General features: G+C 35.7%; 2 protein-coding genes across 3 annotated transcripts; both read left to right on the forward strand.

Annotated features, from left to right (window-relative positions):
• Positions 1-655: 655 nt before the first annotated feature.
• LOC122054215 (N-acetylglucosaminyl-phosphatidylinositol biosynthetic protein gpi1-like) lies at positions 656-10,954 on the forward strand. Of its 2 annotated transcripts, XR_006132606.1 has the most exons (9): positions 656-1,091; positions 3,237-3,435; positions 5,319-5,696; positions 5,803-5,943; positions 6,040-6,143; positions 6,231-6,455; positions 6,532-6,719; positions 6,866-7,029; positions 9,414-9,555. XR_006132606.1 is itself a non-coding variant. In XM_042616029.1 (8 exons), the coding sequence occupies exons 2-8, from the start codon at positions 3,259-3,261 to the stop codon at positions 9,898-9,900; spliced, it is 2,010 nt and encodes a 669-aa protein (XP_042471963.1). In that variant the 5' UTR covers positions 656-1,091; positions 3,237-3,258; the 3' UTR covers positions 9,901-10,954. The 2 variants fall into 2 exon arrangements, 1 of the variants encoding a protein (XP_042471963.1); XM_042616029.1 differs by having other exon boundaries at positions 6,532-7,029; positions 9,414-10,954.
• Positions 10,955-13,547: 2,593 nt separating this feature from the next.
• LOC122036038 lies at positions 13,548-24,543 on the forward strand. The gene is made up of 6 exons (XM_042595253.1): positions 13,548-13,951; positions 14,027-14,080; positions 14,157-14,654; positions 17,038-17,447; positions 24,035-24,128; positions 24,210-24,543. Exons 1-6 carry the CDS (start codon positions 13,548-13,550, stop codon positions 24,319-24,321), a joined length of 1,572 nt encoding a protein of 523 aa, XP_042451187.1. The 3' UTR covers positions 24,322-24,543.
• Positions 24,544-24,953: the final 410 nt, after the last annotated feature.

Genomic DNA, 24,953 nt, shown 5'->3' on the forward strand with positions numbered 1-24,953 from the left:
AATAGGTTTGTTCGGTTTTGATATGCTGTCTGACTTTAGTGCCCAATTGAGGCAAATTTAACTGAGAGGGAAGGGAGAGAAGAGGAAGACATGGGGTTGAAAAAAATTGATATTTTAATTTAAAAATGATTTAAAATATATTTTAAGAAAAAGATAAAGATTCAACATATTTTAGGATTCAATTTTTAAAAGATGATAATTTATTATTTAAGAAATAAATATTTTTAATAAAAAATCTAAACCAAAATTACAATAATTATTCCATAATACATTTTTTAAATAAAATTAGTATTATACAAAACAATGATGTCAATAGTTAGAAAGAAATTATAAATTTAAAATATTTTAAACTTGGAGGTGAATATTTTAAGATATTAAAGTTGAAAATTTAAAGAAAATCGAATTTAGTATTTTATATCTTTTATAAAAATAATATTAATAAATTGAAAGAGTTCAATTCTCCAAGATAATTTTAAAATTCCAATGAATTCTAAATTTAATATAACTACAAATTCTAAAATTATTTTAACAATTAATTTAATATTTACAATGTAATTTAACAATTATGATTATAAAAATTAAATATTAATTGTTTTTACTTTTAAATCCCGTGATTTTCCCCTAATTGCAGATGGCAAATTAGTTACTCCAACGGCATCTTCCCTTTTTGTAATTTCCATTTTTAACCCTTCCCCCTTTTCAAGCTCGTCGGCGGCGAAGGGTTTCTCACTGCCCATCAAGTTCCACCTCTCCTCCCTCTTCCTCATCTAACGCCGACTTCACCTCCTCCCCTTCATCTCTATCTGCCTCAACTGTGCCGACTTTACCCTTCCTTTCCTCCTCCTCCTTCATGTTCTCCGTTTGTCCCTGACAACTCCTTCCCCTTCTTCCTGCATCGTCAACTTCCCACTCTTCCAAGATAGTGCTAGGTGTTTGTCATGCTCCCTTCAGCCATTTTCGCCATCAAGTCGATGCGCACCGTCGAGATCGTTGATCAACACATCTGTACGACGTGCCACTTCTCGGTGCCATGGATCTCTTCAAGATGCTGACGATTATGCTCCTGAGAAGGTCTAACTAGAGTGCAATTGGTATATATCTTCTTACCATTAATATTGTTCGTATTTATTATTATTCTCGAACTCAAATCCATCCTCTTCGTCGATTTCTTCTTATTTGAAGGGAAAGGTTTTGATTTTATATATTTTTTTTCCTTCTTCCATCTCGGTTTAGTTTTCCATCAGTTTACCACTTCACTTTTCAAAGAGATACACACGTTATCAAAGAAGATATTTTTGATGAAGTTTTGCTCAACGTTTGATCAGAATCATTGTGTTGATGACATCGTTATAATCTTGTCTCTCTGCTCATCTGAACTCTCTTCCTTGCTAAATTTCTGTTGTTAATTTCATTAACTTCATATTTATTCTTTATTTCAAGAACTTGGTTGTGGATCAGAGAGAAATTTAATTAAGAAAATCCATCTTAGATTTGGCTAAACTAAACATTGTTTGGTGGTCTAGATCTTCCTAGAAAGAATGCAACTGCATTTTGGATCTCACGAGATCTTCACTTCATTACTCTACAATTTAAGCATTGCTTTCGAAGTTTTATCTGTAGATATCTCATGCCATTTAGAACTATCCATATCAGTATGTATGAAGTACGGCGCAAATCTTGAAAAAAATAATATTATTTTTAGATATAATTAAAATGATTATGTAAAATAAAGAATGAAAACTTAGGTGCTTTATATAGAGAATGGATGATTTCTTTTTAAAGAGGTTAATACATCAAAAGTAGAAACTTTTATTGGACTGAATAGGAAGTACTCTCTAATTACTGTCAATCTAAGAGGACCAAAAACAGTAAATATAAACTTTCTATCTTTGTAATCTAAGGGTATTGTGATTATAAGTGTTCATACTCATATAAATAGTCCTAATGTGGCAAAAGGTCATACATTGACCCCGGACAGCCCCCATACGACTTGGCCCCACAACTATATGTAGAGAGGTAAATCATGGAGGACTTTGCCCTTGACGCAGTGGCCCTTGCATGGGGGAGGTCAACAAACAACAAGTATTTCGCCATTAGAAATTGACCTCAAGACCTCATGTGGCAAACTCCCATGTAGTTGTCAACTACGCCATCCCATGGGGACCATATAAATAGTACTAATGTTTATATTGATCATGATGTTCAAATTGAGTCTAAATTATAGCCCAGCATCATTATTGATTGTTGTAATCTTCCAGGCTATAGCAAAAATTTGGCACTTAATGATATTCAAATAACGTTAATCATCTTACTTTGTTTATTTTTATGTTACTAAATTTTGAATAGTTTATGTTGTTTTTGGACTTGGTTAAATAGTTATGATGATGTTTTTTTTCCTACTCTAGACATGTATAATTGGATGCTTTTAAGTTGTTTATTATAGATTTTTTTTTTTCCTTTTCAACCACCTTTTATCTCATCTTGCTTCATAAACCAAGTAGGCTTATTATGTTGGAATGGTGGCTATTGAGGTAATTCAACCTTCGGTAGTGATAGAGTGTGTATGAGCAAATAAGTCAGCATTCTACATTTTGTACAGTTTGTGTTTTCAGTGTTATCTCACTCTGATCCACATCAAATTCCTCTTTTTCAACAACTTTCTCCCACCAAGATATTTGATCCAATAATCTTTCATGTCAAGATTTTAAGGGAACCAAACTATAGGAGGAGAAGTTTTCTCAGTTCCTAGTTCTTCCTATGTGAATATTAGCAACAGAGCAAGTGCTAATTTTCCTGTTTATGCAACTCTTCTTGTACCCAAAATCTCCCTTTCAGGTTGATCTATAATTTCTCTTGATGCCCTCCAATGCAAAATGTGGCAAAAGGTGATTCGCTCGCCCCCAACGCCCCTACCAACCCGTCCCTAGGCCAACACGGAGGAGGTAAATCACGGGTGGCTACTAGCTATTAGTGCAGGTGGCCAAGGCATGGGGGAAGGCATGTTCGGACGCACCGAGTTTCGACCCCAAGACCTCATGTGGGAACACCCCATGCCTCAACCACCGCATCACCCCGAGGGGACGCCCTCCAATGCAAAATGAGCATTCCTTTGGTGGATTGTCTACTAAAGTTTTGATCTGTGTTTCTAATGCTAATGGATCTGTTGCTCAGTTGCTTTCAGCATGCTTCATTAGTTTTGATGACTTTCATATGACGTTATTTTATTCTTTATATAGCTTTGCTAGTGAGATTTTAAAAATGGGAGGAAGACATTACAGAGTATGGTGGCCACAACAGCTCTTGCCCTCCACGTCCAGTTCTGGCCTGTTGCTCTTTGGTTGGTTTATGGATTCTATAGATTCTATTGACATTGTCGTAGCAACTGCAATTCCTTCAGAAAAGATGACGGCCCTTCCTATTCAGACTAATATTGAGGTCAGGGAAATGCTTGAATGTTACTTATGCACCTTCAGTGTTTGAGCAGATTTTTTTAAAGAGTATGCTTCTATATGATTATTTGTGTATATAATTTGTTTGCTATATTGGGAATGATTCAAGATGCCAAAGAAAATAATCAATTATTGAGAAATTCACAGCGAATTTCATTTGGGAACAATATGACTCCTATGCCGATATCAAATTATGTAAGTTGATCTTCGGATCCGAGATGGAACAATGAATGACTAAGATATGAATGATTGCACAAATTTTGGACAAACAGTTGTCCTAACTTTGTTCATTTGAGTCATTTGTAATGCAAATTTTGGGAGCTCTTGAGAAACTTATGCTTAGCATCTAGTGAACTAATACCATCTCCTGTTGCTCCTGTGCCCCCTTCCATATTTTTTTTTTTTTGTCATTTTTATGATTTAAAGGAGAACAGCTACCAGGCCTTTAGGCCAAGTAATAGTTGTTTTAATGTTTTCCTAATTTTGTAAATATGCTATTCGTGGGTGTTTACATGATATACCATCCACACCCATCCATGTGACTTTTTTCTTAGCTTTGCATTTGTTGCTGCAACAATTGATTGTCCTAGAATAAGAAACTTGGTTGCTAGTACCAGGAAACTCATACTGGATATCTCATCCTTAATTTTTGTTAGAGTTTCATATCAATTGGTAGCTCTTGTTAAATAGTTTGGAGTTTAAGTTTTAGTTTAATATTGGATATAGATAAATTATCATTCATATCCACCAAGCAGAAGTCTCACCTATTAAGGGTGTGCTAACTTATTAATTTGTTAAATATTTTTTCTGAAGGAAGATTGTCATCTATGACCTAGTCACCTATTTTTCATAAAATATGTACTTTCTTATTATTGTCAAAAAGGTATAATATTACCATTCTTGGGTTAGAGTTTAGAACTATGTTAGTAGTTTTTACAATTGGAAGAATTCATTCCCATAACCAAGGTTTAAAATTTCGACCCGTGTCGAGGTTTCGGCCCTCGACCGGAACGATACGATTTCGGTACCGTATCGTGCCGTGCCAATATAATTTCAGTATTTTTTAAATATAAAATATATTAATTAAAAAATAAAATATTTAACATAAATATTTAAAAAATAAATAATATAAAAAATAATCTTTAAAAAAAGGGAAAATATATGAAAATAGATAAATAAATAAATAAATAAAAATTTTATTATAATTTTTAAATTAAAATAAATGAAATATAAAATTAATTAGATAATTTTATTAGGGTTTAATAAAGCTCTTTAGATTATCTCTATCATAGCTAGGAGTTGATTAAAATAATTAACCTAAGTTTAATTAAAAAAATCTGAAATCCAACACCACTTGCGAGCTCACGTGACTTCGGCGCTACCGTGGGGTTGCGCGACTTTAGCGTTGCACCGGGGTTGGCGACTTCGGCGTTGCTAAGGGGTTGCGCGACTTCGGCGCTGCCGGTTGCGCGACCCCTCAGCCATGGCCACGGGAATTGCATGACTCTTCTGACGCAACCGTGGTGGTCATGCGATCCCTTTATAGCGACCGTTGGGTCGTGCGACATTTCCGCGACGGCAGCGGAAGGGTTATGCGACCTCTCCGTTGTTGTTGCAGGGTCGAGTGACCCCTCCACTATGGCCATGGGGTCGCTCAACACGTCACAGCCGTTGTGTGTCTGGTGCCGGGGCCGTGCCGGTGCCGGTCGTATAGTGGAACGAAATGTTTCGCCCGTTTCGTCCGTCTCGGCACAGCAGTTTAAACCATGCCCATAACTATTAGATTGTTACAGTTCATTCTTCTCATGGTTGTTATACTGACATTTTAAAACTTCACTTTCTAGAATTGATTATGTTATATTTGTTTAGGAAATCTTTAAATCTGTCAATCAAAAGATGCCAGTGAGACTGAATGAATCCTCCACATTTTCTCTTCTGGGATATTGCGTTACTGATTTCACTGCTGGCAAACTGAGACCTGTATGCAATCAGAATGATAGGTGTCTCTTAAGAAAACAGTTTGATGAGGAATGCTATAAAGAACTAAAAGCTTGTCAAATTAATGGAATATGGAACTGTGATTGCATGGATTTAATAGAACCACACTTCCTGTCTTTGGTGAGATGCAATAACTGGATTTTTATGCTATGTAAGGCCCAAAGAATCCTATATAAAAGGAATCAACAGGTTCCATGCCTGCATCATGTGCATCAAAATGGTGATTTATTGTCTCCTATTCATGCCCACGTATGTAAGTCAGGAAAAACTCCTTTTTTTTTTTTAATTTCTTATATGTGATTAATTGCCATCCTATATCTCCCAAAAGTTTTACCTTTTTTTTTGTTAATTCCAGATAATAGTATATGAAGTCCCAACCTATGGTGCAAGTCATGTTTCTTTGAGTTCTTGGTATTCTAGTGAACATGTTGATTTGCTGTCACAGAAGCCAAATTGGGTGAAGGAAATTTATAAGAAGCCTGTAGTCATTAATTTGGTATGTGAATTACTTTCCTTTGTATTTTGCATTTTTAATCTTTTTGTTTTTTCCTCCTCAATTTATGTTTGTACATCATTAATTTATTTATTTCAGGAGACAGTTATTTTGGCACTCAATTGCTCAGATGCTGCCAAAACATTCTTTTTGCAAATGGAAAGCACTCATAGTCCCATGATTAGCATCTTCTTTGTGTCAAAGTAATACCCTTGGCATTTTTTTCGCAAACCCCAACCTGTGTTCTTACTTTCTTTTATCATTCTTATTTTCTGCTGCTGCTTATTTAGAATGCTGATGAGGGTGGCATCCATCATATGGCACATTGTGGCAGCAATTGTAGCTTCTATCTCCACAACTATGTATATATTCCTTCAATTTTTACATAAACCCTTGAGTCATGGACCGGTCTTGTTTATATTATCAAAGATGTTCATGCACACATGCAAGAATGTGCACATTCGTAGTTGTCAGTTTCTGTACTGGCCAGTTATTCTTCAAGCCCCCAGTATCAGGTAATGAGAAATGCTTAAGCAGAACTTTTTAATTTTTCTGAGGGTTTTTCTTATCTTATGATGATTATCTTTTCAGCATTTCCCATTCAAGTGTTGAACATTCTCACAAAGCTGCATTAAGGAAGCACTTCATATGGTCTAATGTTTTGATGGATATTACCTTTGGGATTGTTCTTGGAATCCTATTGTTGGCCAATGTTGAAACTATTTGTTCTTGGATTTTGGTTATTGTCCATCAAGTAACAAATGACCTGTTGCGCTCAGGTTCTGTATGGTTAATGGGTGTCCCCGCTGGTTTTAAACTGAATAATGAGCTAGCAGAGCTTATTGGCATAATTTCTCTTAACGCAATCCAAGTTTTTTCTACCCTATGGTCCTTTATGGGTGCTTTTTTGCAAAATTATATGCAGGTTCTTGCACTCTTGGGGATCGTTTTTGGCCTGACTGTACCAATGGCCTTGTGCATTGATTTGCTTAAGCTTGCAACACTTCATATTTATATTCTGCATTGCCTTATGTCTTTTCTGTATTCGCAGCAGATTCAGGCTTTAGCTTCCTTATGGCGCCTTTTTCGGTAAGTTTTTTGGAATATGAAACTATTTCCTAAAAGTTTGGTAGAAAATCTTACCTTCTAAAGTATGATGTCCTTTGGAACAATTATGGATATGAAACTTGAATGTTTTGTTTTGTAAGAGTTCATGTATTTTCTGAAATGAGCTTGTGGCAGTTTGTCAATTATTCTTGTAGAAATATAGGCAAAGGAGAATATTCTAGTGCTTTATATAGTATTATTCATAAAATACTATATGGGTACATATGGACTCGTGATAAAATCCAGCTAGAACTAATAGCTGGGACTAATCTTATTAATCTAATACCTCTTAACAGTCCTTAAGTTGAGCATAGATGCTATGTATGCATTGTTATTTTCACAAGAGGAATATATGATAATAATAATAAAATGAGAAACTTTTTATTTGCAAGAAGATAAAATAAAATTTAAGAAGTTAATCTTTAGATCTATAAGCTCTTGAAATGGTTGGAGTATACCAAATGATTGAGTAGCGAGCTAGGTTGGTAATGGCAGTGCTTACATCTATAAGGTGTGGTCACCGTCAGGTTGTTGAATAGCGAGCAAAGGCTTTGCAGTGGATTGTGAGCAAAGGCTGGTAGTGGCGGAGCTTGTGCCCCTCAAATGTCTTTGAAGCGAGCAGAGGCATGTAGTTGGGTTGCAATTGGAGGCTAGTAGTTCTGATGCTCTCTTTTGCCTAGTTTTGGCATTGCTTTCAAATCTTTAAGGGGAGAATCTCTCCTCTATGATCTATGGGGTCTCCTAGACCTTCTTGGGAAGATGCACAAGTGGTGTGAGATATGTTCAAAAATAGCTTTTGCTGTTATAAGTATTGACCTATACCTTGGCTTTAAAATTTTAAATTTAATTGTTCTTTGTCTATATGAAACTTCAATGACCATTAATTGTGAGGCAAATAGGGTATGTATAACTAGTCATCAACTAATTTGCTATTTACAGGTACTTAGATTCGTGTTGCATTAGATGGAAAAATTATTTCAATAGGATACTTTTGCCATGTGTACTAATGAAATGAGTGACATCTAATTCAGTGATACTACTGAACCAGCACATGGCCATCACATTTCCTGTTAATTCTTGTCTTTTATTTTATTCAGCCAAACTGTATCCGTAGGTTCAAGGTTGTTAGAGTTTAATGATTGGTTATTCAGATGACTTCTCCACTGCTTTGCTTTGGCAAGTGTGTCAGGAAATTTTGTTTATGCAACTTATGAGCATTCTATTTACATTAATGGAGTATAATTGTGATTCATTTAACAATCACTGTTAATATTTTTTATTTTATTAGGACAGTGCTATTGTTGAGTTTGACAATAGTTTTTGCTATTCATTTTTCGTAATTAAGACAGATTTTTGCAAACTTTCCTTTCATGTTTGAATGCCCTGTATTTTTCTTTGGAAAAATATATACATGGATTTGAAATAACTTTCAGTCCTAAATTATGTTGTGGGATTTAAGTCCTATTTTGTTTGGTGCTTATTTAGAAGATGTAGCAGTTCCCGGGGCTACGGTGCAGCGGAAGGGCACCAAGTTATCACCCAGGAACCTGTGGTTCAATCCCCAGCTCCAATGCATTTGTAGGGATTTTTCCTCCAAATGGGGTATGCAACCACGGGATGCTGGGCTTCTGGGCTGCTTGCCATGAGCACTTTCCGATTTACCCTGACGGCCGGCGGGAAACCTCTATGGGGCTAGGTGGTTCATTTTTTTATTTAGAAGATGTAGCAATTTAAAATTAGTCTTACTCTCGGAGTAAGAACTTTAGTGTGACTTGATTGTCTTCCGACTTCTGAGTCTGTTGTGTTTAGTTTTAACTCTCAATGCACTTTGATCATCATTTATTTGAATGCTCTAAAAATGACTGAAAAAAAAATCATTAAATAAAGACCATGGCCTATGAATGATTCTTAAATATTTAGTCAGAAAGTAAACTTGAGGTGGGTTTCTCAAAATACCAAAGGAAAGGTATTGTTGATGGTGCGCAAAAACATCCTCTGAATTTTCTGCAACTTGGATGTCGAGTTTGCGCTTGATGTTACATGCAGGCTTTGAAGCGAAAGACCCTTTTCAGATGTTGGCTTTTAGACCTTCCTTGAACCTATATCACTCACTTTCGTTACTATTTCTTAGTTTGTCATCTCTTAAAGGATACCAATATGACTAAATTCTTAATGCTAGATAAGTTTTTTACATTTTGAATATATCTAATTTATTTAACTTTATCTGTTATAATTTTCTAGATTCATGTAGTGATTCACAATACGGATCCATAGATTGTTTATTTAGTTTCATTGTAGTTATTCCTCATCCTTGTGATTTTCATTTTTAGTTTCTTGATGAACTGTCCATTTTTCTGTACTGACAGTGGACAGAAGTGCAATCCACTTCGGCAACGCTTTGATAGTTATGACTACACAGTTGAGCAGCATGTTGTTGGTTCTCTTCTGTTTACACCACTTCTGTTGCTCATTCCAACCACTTCTGTGTTCTACATTTTCTTCACAAGTTTGATTACAACCATTATTTTCCTGACCATCATATTTGAGATCAGTATTTCATTGCTTCATGCTACTCCCTATGCTGAGATATGGATTTGGATTATGATAAGGAGGAGATTTCCTTCTGGAATATGGTTTGAAGTCTTAGATTGTGATAATGGAATTATTGATGAAGTTAATTCGCATACTTGTTTGGATGGAAGGCAGTGTGATTACTTTCTTGGTGGAGAAACAAGCTCTTTGGTTTCACTTCTTTGCAGTAATTATGCTACAATAGGTAACAAATCAAAATTTTCAGTTGTCTTCTTCTCTGGAAAAATATGGATAATGGCTAATCTGCCTGTAGTTTTATGAAATCGTTGCTTTTACTAGAACTAGTTTTTACATTTCTTGGGTATCCACTTTGTGTCTAGTAGACATCAAGTATACAACTATCTAACAGCTCAAGAAACTGTTGAACACAAAAATCGGTCATGTCTAATAATTACTAAATGAAACATAAACCTGTGTCATGCATTTATTTTTTTCCATATAAACTCTTTCCTTTATGTTCTAAATAATCTGGACCATCAACCCATAATATATGGTGTGGACTAATAGTTTTTACGGAGTGTATCTGTTGGGGGGAACTTTTAAGTATCTATATATGAAACTCTGTGTTAAGCATTAAACAATTTTCTCTGTGTTATTGCTAAAACTTAGATTACAGTGAGTATCCTACTAAAAAAGATGAAGAGTAAATGGCAGAGGAACATAATCAACCTATTACTACAAATGTTTGGTCAAATACTGCCACTTGTTAGTTGATCATAGTAGCAAGTGAACTTTGGGGCATTAAACTAGTTGTCTACTACCTTTGCTTGCTGATACATATAATATGTGAAATATTTATTTATATATTTAACAATCATTAGGGAATAGAACTGTGGATGATTCTCATTCAATCTTGCAAAAAGTTGTTCTCATCACAAATAATGGCAGAATGCAATATCTGTTGCCTAGAAGAATGTGCCAATAGGATTACCTTTTGAAACCATGCATTCAGTTATTACATTGTAATGAATCACAATCGAGGGAGTGAAGGTTTGGTAGGAATTTAATTAATTGGCAGTGGTTCTTTTAAGCAGTTGTATCTTCATGGTGGTTGTATGTCTTCATTAAATAGGTTTAGTGATTATTTGACCTCGTGATTTTTTGCCTATCAAAACTGCACCCTAACTTGAATTTTTCTCAAATTACCCCTATAAATTTTGCTTAATAGGAAAATGAGTTACTTGGCCAATGAATATCACCCATTTGATTTGAGTAGTAGAAAGGTTTTAATTTTATAAAATAAAAAATAACAACGTGCATAAAAATATGTTTGGTTTCAAATTCATAAGAGAATAATTTTGTAAAGTATTTGGCAATATAAAAGAATAATCTTGTAGGTAAAAATATATATTTAAATTCATACAGAAATAAATTATATTTATAAAGTATTTACATAATAGAAAAATAGTTGCAACAACTCTAAGTTTATAGAAAAATAATTTTACAATCTCTAGTGACTGTCCAACAAATCTAAGTGTCTGTCTTATTTTACAAAATAGGAAATGATCATGTCTATAAAAGTAGAAGATTAAATTTAAATGTATAAAGTTTTTATAATTTTATAAATTATTTAACAAAAATGAAAAAGATAATTATTTCTATCAATAGTGGAAATTTCCTATGATTATGGGTAATTTGGAAAAAAATTGGGGTGCTCTTTTGATGGAAAAATAAAAAGAACTGCGAAGAAAACTAGAGGTGTTCTTTTGATTTTTTTTTCCAATTAGAAATTAAATTAACCCCCCCCCCTTAAGGGTTCTTGAACTCAAGAAGAAGGCAAGAGACTTCACACTTCTTAGTAGAACTCTGAGTTTCTCTCGTATATCCTGCTAAACATAACTTAAGGGGGTTTTATAGGCTTGAAGATAGGGGATAAGGATGAGACCGGGTACTCATGAGGGCCTCATCGCATCTTATCCTACTCCGAGTTTCTCTCGTATGTCCTGCTAAACATAACTTAAGGGGATTTTATAGGCTTGAAGATAGGGGATAAGGATGAGACCGGGTACTCATGAGGGCCCCATCGTATCTTATCCTATCCCTTATCATCTTGCTTTAAATCCCCATTATTGACTCTGGTCGGCCAAAACCATTAGCCGCCCACTGGTTTTACAATACTTCCTTAGAAAAGGAACGGCTCCCCGGGGCTCAGTTCCCTTTTACAAAAGTATCTACAGTAGTTGATGCCTTTGCGAATAACTCCAATATTGTTCTGCCAAGAATACCTTTGATCGTGGCATCTGCACCTTTGGTTTCTTCTAGTGAATTTTCCACCTTGCTTAATAATTGTACTTGTTCTTCTGTTGGTGATGCTTTTTCCATAACATGATGCACCAGACGAGATAATGCATCTGCCAGCTCATTGTTTATCCCTTCAATGTGCTCAAATTTGATGTCCACACCTGTCCCGGTAATATAATCAATAAAAGTAATCCACCGAACTCGTGATGGTTTGTTGTTTACCGTCTTGTTAAAGAATTTTATGATGGCGTGACAGTCCATCCTCAATGTAATTTCTTTTCTGTCCCGATAATGAATCTTCATTGCTGTTAGTGCTTCCATGCAGGCGTATATCTCTGCATCAATAGTGGATTTAATTACTGAGAATTTACCACTAGCATAAGCACATTCCTTCTCAGCTTTTCTTGAATCATATTTTGAGGGCTTCCATTTGCAAACTCCAACCCAGCCTTCCATACTGCCATCTGTCTCTATTATAATATATGCTCTTTCTGGTGGTAATTCCAGATCTAGTAGAGTTTGTACTAATGTTTTACTTCTCTAATTATAGCCCAATCTGAAGATTTAAATCTCATGTCTCCATGCGGGGATGTTTTTGAATATAATGGTCCCAATAATCTGCTTAAGTTTGGTATATGGGATCTAGCGTAATTAAAAATTCCCAAGAAAGACCGTAAACCTTTGAGAGTGGTGAGAGTTTCTTCATCAAAGTCAATAATCTTCTTGATTATGTGCTGTTGAAGCCTTATTCGTCGATTACCAATAACTACTCCCAGAAACTCTATTTCAGGTTGCGCTATTTTCATCTTTGTTGGGGAAAGAACTAATCCTTCCTTCTGACAGATATCCAACATTTTATTTAAATGCTGACAGTGTTGTTCTTCATCTGCTGAAAAGATTAGGATGTCATCAATATTTAATTACAAAACCCTCAATGACAATACTCACAAAGACCAGTACTCGTTACCTGGTATTAATCTTATTCTCAAAAAGATAGGCAATAGAAGGGTATTCTCAAAATTTGACCTGAAATCAGGATTTCATCAGGTCATGATGGCAGCAGAATCGGTCCCGTGGACTGCATTTCTAGTTCCCCAAGGACTATTTGAATGGTTGGTAATTCCCTTCGGGCTAAAAAATGCACCAGCCATCTTTCAAAGAAAACTGGATTTCTGTTTTCAAGTATGTGAGGATTTTCTGGTAATATATATTGATGACATCCTAATCTTTTCAGCAGATGAAGAACAACACTGTCAGCATTTAAATAAAATGTTGGATATCTGTCAGAAGGAAGGATTAGTTCTTTCCCCAACAAAGATGAAAATAGCGCAACCTGAAATAGAGTTTCTGGGAGTAGTTATTGGTAATCGACGAATAAGGCTTCAACAGCACATAATCAAGAAGATTATTGACTTTGATGAAGAAACTCTCACCACTCTCAAAGGTTTACGGTCTTTCTTGGGAATTTTTAATTACGCTAGATCCCATATACCAAACTTAAGCAGATTATTGGGACCATTATATTCAAAAACATCCCCGCATGGAGACATGAGATTTAAATCTTCAGATTGGGCTATAATTAGAGAAGTAAAACATTAGTACAAACTCTACTAGATCTGGAATTACCACCAGAAAGAGCATATATTATAATAGAGACAGATGGCAGTATGGAAGGCTGGGTTGGAGTTTGCAAATGGAAGCCCTCAAAATATGATTCAAGAAAAGTTGAGAAGGTATGTGCTTATGCTAGTGGTAAATTCCCAGTGATTAAATCCACTATTGATGCAGAGATATACGCCTGCATGGAAGCACTAACAGCAATGAAGATTCATTATCTGGACAGAAAAGAAATTACATTGAGGACGGACTGTCACGCCATCATAAAATTCTTTAACAAGACGGTAAACAACAAACCATCACGAGTTCGGTGGATTACTTTTATTGATTATATTACCGGGACAGGTGTGGACATCAAATTTGAGCACATTGAAGGGATAAACAATGAGCTGGCAGATGCATTATCTCGTCTGGTGCATCATGTTATGGAAAAGCATCACCAACATAAGAACAAGTACAATTATTAAGGTGGAAAGTTCACTAGAAGAAACCAAAGGTGCAGATGCCACGATCAAAGTATTCTTGGCAGAACAATATTGGAGTTATTTGCAAAGGCCAGTTATTCTTCAAGCCCCAGTATCAGGTAATGAGAAATGCTTAAGCAGAACTTTTTAATTTTTCTGAGGGTTTTTCTTATCTTATGATGATTATCTTTTCAGCATTTCCCATTCAAGTGTTGAACATTCTCACAAAGCTGCATTAAGGAAGCACTTCATATGGTCTAATGTTTTGATGGATATTACCTTTGGGATTGTTCTTGGAATCCTATTGTTGGCCAATGTTGAAACTATTTGTTCTTGGATTTTGGTTATTGTCCATCAAGTAACAAATGACCTGTTGCGCTCAGGTTCTGTATGGTTAATGGGTGTCCCCGCTGGTTTTAAACTGAATAATGAGCTAGCAGAGCTTATTGGCATAATTTCTCTTAACGCAATCCAAGTTTTTTCTACCCTATGGTCCTTTATGGGTGCTTTTTTGCAAAATTATATGCAGGTTCTTGCACTCTTGGGGATCGTTTTTGGCCTGACTGTACCAATGGCCTTGTGCATTGATTTGCTTAAGCTTGCAACACTTCATATTTATATTCTGCATTGCCTTATGTCTTTTCTGTATTCGCAGCAGATTCAGGCTTTAGCTTCCTTATGGCGCCTTTTTCGGTAAGTTTTTTGGAATATGAAACTATTTCCTAAAAGTTTGGTAGAAAATCTTACCTTCTAAAGTATGATGTCCTTTGGAACAATTATGGATATGAAACTTGAATGTTTTGTTTTGTAAGAGTTCATGTATTTTCTGAAATGAGCTTGTGGCAGTTTGTCAATTATTCTTGTAGAAATATAGGCAAAGGAGAATATTCTAGTGCTTTATATAGTATTATTCATAAAATACTATATGGGTACATATGGACTCGTGATAAAATCCAGCTAGAACTAATAGCTGGGACTAATCTTATTAATCTAATACCTCTTAACAGTCCTTAAGTTGAGCATAGATGCTATGTATGCATTGTTATTTTCACAAGAGGAATATATGATAATAATAATAAAATGAGAAACTTTTTATTTGCAAGAAGATAAAATAAAATTTAAGAAGTTAATCTTTAGATCTATAAGCTCTTGAAATGGTTGGAGTATACCAAATGATTGAGTAGCGAGCTAGGTTGGTAATGGCAGTGCTTACATCTATAAGGTGTGGTCACCGTCAGGTTGTTGAATAGCGAGCAAAGGCTTTGCAGTGGATTGTGAGCAAAGGCTGGTAGTGGCGGAGCTTGTGCCCCTCAAATGTCTTTGAAGCGAGCAGAGGCATGTAGTTGGGTTGCAATTGGAGGCTAGTAGTTCTGATGCTCTCTTTTGCCTAGTTTTGGCATTGCTTTCAAATCTTTAAGGGGAGAATCTCTCCTCTATGATCTATGGGGTCTCCTAGACCTTCTTGGGAAGATGCACAAGTGGTGTGAGATATGTTCAAAAATAGCTTTTGCTGTTATAAGTATTGACCTATACCTTGGCTTTAAAATTTTAAATTTAATTGTTCTTTGTCTATATGAAACTTCAATGACCATTAATTGTGAGGCAAATAGGGTATGTATAACTAGTCATCAACTAATTTGCTATTTACAGGTACTTAGATTCGTGTTGCATTAGATGGAAAAATTATTTCAATAGGATACTTTTGCCATGTGTACTAATGAAATGAGTGACATCTAATTCAGTGATACTACTGAACCAGCACATGGCCATCACATTTCCTGTTAATTCTTGTCTTTTATTTTATTCAGCCAAACTGTATCCGTAGGTTCAAGGTTGTTAGAGTTTAATGATTGGTTATTCAGATGACTTCTCCACTGCTTTGCTTTGGCAAGTGTGTCAGGAAATTTTGTTTATGCAACTTATGAGCATTCTATTTACATTAATGGAGTATAATTGTGATTCATTTAACAATCACTGTTAATATTTTTTATTTTATTAGGACAGTGCTATTGTTGAGTTTGACAATAGTTTTTGCTATTCATTTTTCGTAATTAAGACAGATTTTTGCAAACTTTCCTTTCATGTTTGAATGCCCTGTATTTTTCTTTGGAAAAATATATACATGGATTTGAAATAACTTTCAGTCCTAAATTATGTTGTGGGATTTAAGTCCTATTTTGTTTGGTGCTTATTTAGAAGATGTAGCAGTTCCCGGGGCTACGGTGCAGCGGAAGGGCACCAAGTTATCACCCAGGAACCTGTGGTTCAATCCCCAGCTCCAATGCATTTGTAGGGATTTTTCCTCCAAATGGGGTATGCAACCACGGGATGCTGGGCTTCTGGGCTGCTTGCCATGAGCACTTTCCGATTTACCCTGACGGCCGGCGGGAAACCTCTATGGGGCTAGGTGGTTCATTTTTTTATTTAGAAGATGTAGCAATTTAAAATTAGTCTTACTCTCGGAGTAAGAACTTTAGTGTGACTTGATTGTCTTCTGACTTCTGAGTCTGTTGTGTTTAGTTTGAACTCTCAATGCACTTTGATTATCATTTATTTGAATGCTCTAAAAATGACTGAAAAAAATCATTAAATAAAGACCATGGCCTATGAATGATTCTTAAATATTTAGTCAGAAAGTAAACTTGAGGTGGGTTTCTCAAAATACCAATGGAAAGGTATTGTTGATGGTGCGCAAAAACATCCTCTGAATTTTCTGCAACTTGGATGTCGAGTTTGTGCTTGATGTTACATGTAGGCTTTGAAGAGAAAGACCCTTTTCAGATGTTGGCTTTTAGACCTTCCTTGAACCTATATCACTCACTTTCATTACTATTTCTTAGTATGTCATCTCTTAAAGGATACCAATATGACTAAATTCTTAATGCTAGATAGGTTTTTTACATTTTGAATATATCTAACTTATTTAACTTTATCTGTTGTAATTTTCTAGATTCATGTAGTGATTCACAATGTGGATCCATAGATTGTTTATTTAGCTTTCATTGTAGTTATTCCTCATCCTTGTGATTTTCATTTTTAGTTTCTTGATGAACTGTCCATTTTTCTGTACTGACAGTGGACAGAAGCGCAATCCACTTCGGCAACGCTTTGATAGTTATGACTACACAGTTGAGCAGCATGTTGTTGGTTCTCTTCTGTTTACACCACTTCTGTTGCTCATTCCAACCACTTCTGTGTTCTACATTTTCTTCACAAGTTTGATTACAACCATTATTTTCCTGACCATCATATTTGAGATCAGTATTTCACTGCTTCATGCTACTCCCTATGCTGAGATATGGATTTGGATTATGATAAGGAGGAGATTTCCCTCTGGAATATGGTTTGAAGTCTTAGATTGTGATAATGGAATTATTGATGAAGTTAATTCGCATACTTGTTTGGATGGAAGGCAGTGTGATTACTTTCTTGGTGGAGAAACAAGCTCTTTGGTTTCACTTCTTTGCAGTAATTATGCTACAATAGGTAACAAATCAAAATTTTCAGTTGTCTTCTTCTCTGGAAAAATATGGATAATGGCTAATCTGCCTGTAGTTTTATGAAATCGTTGCTTTTACTAGAACTAGTTTTTACATTTCTTGGGTATCCACTTTGTGTCTAGTAGACATCAAGTATACAACTATCTAACAGCTCAAGAAACTGTTGAACACAAAAATCGGTCATGTCTAATAATTACTAAATGAAACATAAACCTGTGTCATGCATTTATTTTTTTCCATATAAACTCTTTCCTTTATGTTCTAAATAATCTGGACCATCAACCCATAATATATGGTGTGGACTAATAGTTTTTACGGAGTGTATCTGTTGGGGGGAACTTTTAAGTATCTATATATGAAACTCTGTGTTAAGCATTAAACAATTTTCTCTGTGTTATTGCTAAAACTTAGATTACAGTGAGTATCCTACTAAAAAAGATGAAGAGTAAATGGCAGAGGAACATAATCAACCTATTACTACAAATGTTTGGTCAAATACTGCCACTTGTTAGTTGATCATAGTAGCAAGTGAACTTTGGGGCATTAAACTAGTTGTCTACTACCTTTGCTTGCTGATACATATAATATGTGAAATATTTATTTATATATTTAACAATCATTAGGGAATAGAACTGTGGATGATTCTCATTCAATCTTGCAAAAAGTTGTTCTCATCACAAATAATGGCAGAATGCAATATCTGTTGCCTAGAAGAATGTGCCAATAGGATTACCTTTTGAAACCATGCATTCAGTTATTACATTGTAATGAATCACAATCGAGGGAGTGAAGGTTTGGTAGGAATTTAATTAATTGGCAGTGGTTCTTTTAAGCAGTTGTATCTTCATGGTGGTTGTATGTCTTCATTAAATAGGTTTAGTGATTATTTGACCTCGTGATTTTTTGCCTATCAAAACTGCACCCTAACTTGAATTTTTCTCAAATTACCCCTATAAATTTTGCTTAATAGGAAAATGAGTTACTTGGCCAATGAATATCACCCATTTGATTTGAGTAGTAGAAAGGTTTTAATTTTATAAAATAAAAAATAACAACGTGCATAAAAATATGTTTGGTTTCAAATTCATAAGAGAATAATTTTGTAAAGTATTTGGCAATATAAAAGAATAATCTTGTAGGTAAAAATATATATTTAAATTCATACAGAAATAAATTATATTTATAAAGTATTTACATAATAGAAAAATAGTTGCAACAACTCTAAGTTTATAGAAAAATAATTTTACAATCTCTAGTGACTGTCCAACAAATCTAAGTGTCTGTCTTATTTTACAAAATAGGAAATGATCATGTCTATAAAAGTAGAAGATTAAATTTAAATGTATAAAGTTTTTATAATTTTATAAATTATTTAACAAAAATGAAAAAGATAATTATTTCTATCAATAGTGGAAATTTCCTATGATTATGGGTAATTTGGAAAAAAATTGGGGTGCTCTTTTGATGGAAAAATAAAAAGAACTGCGAAGAAAAGGTTCTTTTGAGTATAGACCACTAAGGGTTCTTGAACTCAAGAAAAAGGCAAGAGACTTCACACTTCTTAGTAGAACTCCGAGTTTCTCTCGTATGTCCTGCTAAACATAACTTAAGGGGGTTTTATAGGCTTGAAGATAGGGGATAAGGATGAGACCGGGTACTCATGAGGGCCCCATCGCATCTTATCCTATCCCTTATCATCTTGCTTTAAATCCCCATTATTGACTCTGGTAGGCTAAAACCATTAGCCGCCCACTGGTTTTACAATACTTCCTTAGAAAAGGAACGACTCCCCGGGGCTCAGTTCCCTTTTACAAAAGTATCTACAGTAGTTGATGCCTTTGCGAATAACTCCAATATTGTTCTGCCAAGAATACCTTTGATCGTGGCATCTGCACCTTTGGTTTCTTCTAGTGAACTTTCCACCTTGCTTAATAATTGTACTTGTTCTTATGTTGGTGATGCTTTTTCCATAACATGATGCACCAGACGAGATAATGCATCTGCCAGCTCATTGTTTATCCCTTCAATGTGCTCAAATTTGATGTCCACACCTGTCCCGGTAATATAATCAATAAAAGTAATCCACCGAACTCGTGATGGTTTGTTGTTTACCGTCTTGTTAAAGAATTTTATGATGGCGTGACAGTCCATCCTCAATGTAATTTCTTTTCTGTCCCGATAATGAATCTTCATTGCTGTTAGTGCTTCCATGCAGGCGTATATCTCTGCATCAATAGTGGATTTAATTACTGAGAATTTACCACTAGCATAAGCACATTCCTTCTCAGCTTTTCTTGAATCATATTTTGAGGGCTTCCATTTGCAAACTCCACCCCAGCCTTCCATACTGCCATCTGTCTCTATTATAATATATGCCCTTTCTGGTGGTAATTCCAGATCTGGTAGAGTTTGTACTAATATTTTTACTTCTCTGATTATAGCCCAATCTGAAGATTTAAATCTCCTGTCTCCATGCGGGGATGTTTTTGAATATAATGGTCCCAATAATCTGCTTAAGTTTGGTATATGGGATCTAGCATAATTAAGAATTCCCAAGAAAGACCGTAAACCATTGAGAGTGGTGAGAGTTTCTTCATCAAAGTCAATAATCTTCTTGATTATGTGCTGTTGAAGCCTTATTCGTCGATTACCAATAACTACTCCCAGAAACTCTATTTCAGGTTGCGTTATTTTCATCTTTGTTGGGGAAAGAACTAATCCTTCCTTCTGACAGATATCCAACATTTTATTTAAATGCTGACAGTGTTGTTCTTCATCTGCTGAAAAGATTAGGATGTCATCAATATTTAATTACAAAACCCTCAATGACAATACTCACAAAGACCAGTACTCGTTACCTGGTATTAATCTTATTCTCAAAAAGATAGGCAATAGAAGGGTATTCTCAAAATTTGACCTGAAATCAGGATTTCATCAGGTCATGATGGCAGCAGAATCGGTCCCGTGGACTGCATTTCTAGTTCCCCAAGGACTATTTGAATGGTTGGTAATTCCCTTCGGGCTAAAAAATGCACCAGCCATCTTTCAAAGAAAACTGGATTTCTGTTTTCAAGTATGTGAGGATTTTCTGGTAATATATATTGATGACATCCTAATCTTTTCAGCAGATGAAGAACAACACTGTCAGCATTTAAATAAAATGTTGGATATCTGTCGAAGGAAGGATTAGTTCTTTCCCAACAAAGATGAAAATAGCGCAACCTGAAATAGAGTTTCGGGAGTAGTTATTGGTAATCGACGAATAAGGCTTCAACAGCACATAATCAAGAAGATTATTGACTTTGATGAAGAAACTCACCACTCTCAAAGGTTTACGGTCTTTCTTGGGAATTTTTAATTACGCTAGATCCCATATACCAAACTTAAGCAGATTATTGGGACCATTATATTCAAAAACATCCCCGCATGGAGACAGGAGATTTAAATCTTCAGATTGGGCTATAATTAGAGAAGTAAAGACATTAGTACAAACTCTACTAGATCTGGAATTACCACCAGAAAGAGCATATATTATAATAGAGACAGATGGCAGTATGGAAGGCTGGGTTGGAGTTTGCAAATGGAAGCCCTCAAAATATGATTCAAGAAAAGTTGAGAAGGTATGTGCTTATGCTAGTGGTAAATTCCCAGTGATTAAATCCACTATTGATGCAGAGATATACGCCTGCATGGAAGCACTAACAGCAATGAAGATTCATTATCTGGACAGAAAAGAAATTACATTGAGGACGGACTGTCACGCCATCATAAAATTCTTTAACAAGACGGTAAACAACAAACCATCACGAGTTCGGTGGATTACTTTTATTGATTATATTACCGGGACAGGTGTGGACATCAAATTTGAGCACATTGAAGGGATAAACAATGAGCTGGCAGATGCATTATCTCGTCTGGTGCATCATGTTATGGAAAAAGCATCACCAACATAAGAACAAGTACAATTATTAAGCAAGGTGGAAAGTTCACTAGAAGAAACCAAAGGTGCAGATGCCACGATCAAAGGTATTCTTGGCAGAACAATATTGGAGTTATTCGCAAAGGCATCAACTACTGTAGATACTTTTGTAAAAGGGAACTGAGCCCCGGGGAGTCGTTCCTTTTCTAAGGAAGTATTGTAAAACCAGTGGGCGGCTAATGGTTTTAGCCTACCAGAGTCAATAATGGGGATTTAAAGCAAGATGATAAGGGATAGGATAAGATGCGATGGGGCCCTCATGAGTACCCGGTCTCATCCTTATCCCCTATCTTAAGCCTTATAACCCTTTGAGTTATGCTTAGCAGGCGTCTAAGTGGTTTTGGCCGATCCAGAGTCTATACTGGGGATTTAAAGTATGTTGATGATAAGGGATAGGATAAGATGCGATGGGGCCTTCATGAGTACTTGGTCTCATCCTTATCCCCTATCTTTAAGCCTATAAAACCCCCTTAAGTTATGTTTAGCAGGACATACGAGAGAAACTCGGAGTTCTACTAAGAAGTGTGAAAGTGAGAAGTGTGAAGTCTCTTGCCTCTTTTATTAATAGACTTTACAATATGGAAGTAGTATTGCAAATACCTGGAGTACAAGACACAAAGGTTCAAGCAATCCTGGATACCGGAGCTACGACCTGCTGTATATAAATCCTAAACCCTGATTCCGGTTCATCTTCAGTGGTTGATCCAAAATACCCTATTCCTCTGACTGTGTCCTCCAATCTTATTACTTCTTGAATTGGGGGCGTCATAATTTTTTCAAAAATTAACTGTGCCACACAACTGCCATGTTCAAAGGTATTCTTGGCAGAACAATATTGGAGTTATTCGCAAAGGCATCAACTACTGTAGATACTTTTGTAAAAGGGAACTGAGCCTCGGGGAGCCGTTCCTTTTCTAAGGAAGTATTGTAGGGTTTAGGGTTTAGTAGAACTCCGAGTTTCTCTCGTATGTCCTGCTAAACATAACTTAAGGGGGTTTTATAGGCTTGAAGATAGGGGATAAGGATGAGACCGGGTACTCATGAGGGCCCCATCGCATCTTATCCTATCCCTTATCATCTTGCTTTAAATCACCATTATTGACTCTGGTCGGAAAGTCTTACTTTAAAGACAAAAGCAGCAAAAAAGGAACCCTTCTACGTATATCAAGACCCTCTGAAGATATACAAAGAAGAAAAAGAAAAGTTAAATGGCGACAAGAAATAGACCTGCTATTACTGAAAGAAGTACAACTAAAACACTTGAGCTAATTTGCAATTTTTCAAACTTAACCCTCTCGTTGGAACATGGCAGTTGTGTGGCACAGTTAATTTTTGAAAAAATTATGACGCCCCCAATTCAAGAAGTAATAAGATTGGAGGACACAGTCAGAGGAATAGGGTCTTTTGGATTTAGGGTTTAGGGTTTAGGTCCCCACTTGCCCATTTTCTCTCTTGTTGTTCATTAGAAATTGAATTATTTGATTTTGCATCATGGTGTAAGAACCCAAATTTCATCTCCTTGCTCCTTTTCTTTCCCATCCGCTTCTCTCTTCAGTTCTTTTTCTTTACCATATTTCTATTCAACTTTCCTACTCACAAAGTCCCCATACTTGTTCCAGTTGTTATGCCACGTTCACCGTCAACAGTCTTTTGACCTTTTTCCACTGTCAATTTACCTTCATCATTTGTCTCAGAGTAGAAAACTACTCCCTGCGTCAGCTGCTTGATTTCTTCCTTTGCTCTATCAGGTACTATCACGTATCATGCCCTTGCCTTCATCATTTGTCTCAGAGTAGAAAACTACTCCCTGCGTCAGCTGCTTGATTTCTTCCTTTGCTCTATCAGGTACTATCACGTATCATGCCCTTGCCTTAAGTTTCAGATCCAGGCATGCGTCAAGATCTGTGGAACTTTGCCACAGCGAAGTACCCCATGGATGTTTCCTTTACCTGTTGTTCTGCCCTATCACTGCCACCACACATGATCATCACCTTTCAAAACCATTGTTACCATGTTATGTCCTCTTTCTTCCGACAGCCCAGCCATACTCCTTAATCTGTTTGTGCTCAATTCTTCATTGCACCTCAACTTTGTTTGGACCTCTGCCTCACTACACCTTGTGAACCACCAACACAGGAGCACTCAATCAAGTAGCCCTTGTGCCTTTTTTGAAATCTTAATTCTAACAATGGGACTGATTTGACATGCTTCCTCTAGAGGCTACCACTTTTTGTCATTAATTTCTTTTTTGTTCTTTTTGCATAATCGATTCATGTTATATCTAGTTGTAATTGTCAGTATCTTAGGCTCCTTTTATCATTATGTGGTTGTAAACTTTCTTTGAATTATTTTCTTATGAACATGATTAACTTTATCTATTTAACTTTTTGTTAATGGCCCTTGTGCATCTGAATATGCACCACCATGTTCACAGGTTTTTTACAAAACTCATTTTATTCAGTATGTCAGTTTTTTTTTAAAAAAAATGTTACCTAAAACAGAAGACAATGGAAATTCCTACTTGCAAATGGTTAATATTACTCTTCTGTGGGATTGACTTCTAGTCCTAATTTTGTGCCGCAAATATGCTTCAGGACAAGTCATTCTGCCTTACTACGTAGGTATATTTAATGAGGTTACTCCATCCTTTTTTACATCCCTGGCACATGGAATTCTCAGCGGGCAAAGGTGATGTGCTTCACAACTTTTCCTAATCCTCTCTTTGAAGACACTGTTACTCTGGAATGAGAGTTTTCGATACTCTCGCAGATTCCCATCAACACTAGGTACTCGTCTGCCTTCTACTATGCCCTGGATGCAAATCGCCTGCAAGGAATATTGGAAGCTATGCTACACTGCAGTTCTTTCAAGTAGATTGTAATGTTCCAACCCTGAAAATCTGCAACATCTAACGGATCTTGCCATAACTCAAACAACCTGTTCCACCATCTGTTGATTTATTCTTTTAGACTAGTCTTTAGTCTTTGATATTTGCTTTGTTTTCTCCTGGATTGGATTATATACAATGTCTTTTCGCCGACATTTACATATGCCAAATTGTTGTATGTTAATCAAACTCTTAATGCACATCTCTTTGTTTTTAGATATCTTTAGTTTATAAATATTATAGTTAATATAAGAATAGAAGTATATTCTCTAGTGTATATGAAAATTATGAGTAATTTGTATATAAGCATACTCACGGCACAATTATAGGAAAACAAACGTGTAAAATTTTAATTGTAATAGTTATATGCTTAGATTTTTAAGAGCATTCACAATGTATCACCATTATAACATTCACTATCTCATCAAAAAGTAGCCGAGGTAAATGTCACCATGAGATGTTGTCATCATGAGATTTGGAGTTTGAATCTCGGCAAAGTCGAGGTAAATACTTTCCTTATTTGTTAGTCATTATTCCAAAGGCTAGTAGCCGTCTGTGATTTATCTCCTCTGTGTTGGCCCTGGGATAGATTGACGGGGGCATTGAGGACGAGCGTATTCGTCTTT

This window comes from Zingiber officinale, chromosome 1B (genome assembly GCF_018446385.1).
Source record: "Zingiber officinale cultivar Zhangliang chromosome 1B, Zo_v1.1, whole genome shotgun sequence".
NCBI lineage: Eukaryota > Viridiplantae > Streptophyta > Magnoliopsida > Zingiberales > Zingiberaceae > Zingiber > Zingiber officinale.

Bases quoted from the DNA above. Each gene is read 5' to 3' on its own strand.
- LOC122054215 (XM_042616029.1), top strand. From the start codon at position 3,259: ATGGGAGGAAGACATTACAGAGTATGGTGGCCACAACAGCTCTTGCCC. The intron at 6,144-6,230 runs GTAATACCCTTG...CTGCTTATTTAG, and splicing joins AGCATCTTCTTTGTGTCAAA to AATGCTGATGAGGGTGGCAT. The intron at 6,456-6,531 runs GTAATGAGAAAT...TTATCTTTTCAG, and splicing joins CTTCAAGCCCCCAGTATCAG to CATTTCCCATTCAAGTGTTG.
- LOC122036038 (XM_042595253.1), top strand. From the start codon at position 13,548: ATGGAAGGCTGGGTTGGAGTTTGCAAATGGAAGCCCTCAAAATATGAT. The intron at 13,952-14,026 runs GTACAATTATTA...TATTCTTGGCAG, and splicing joins CATCACCAACATAAGAACAA to AACAATATTGGAGTTATTTG. The intron at 17,448-24,034 runs GTAACAAATCAA...AATATGCTTCAG, and splicing joins CAGTAATTATGCTACAATAG to GACAAGTCATTCTGCCTTAC.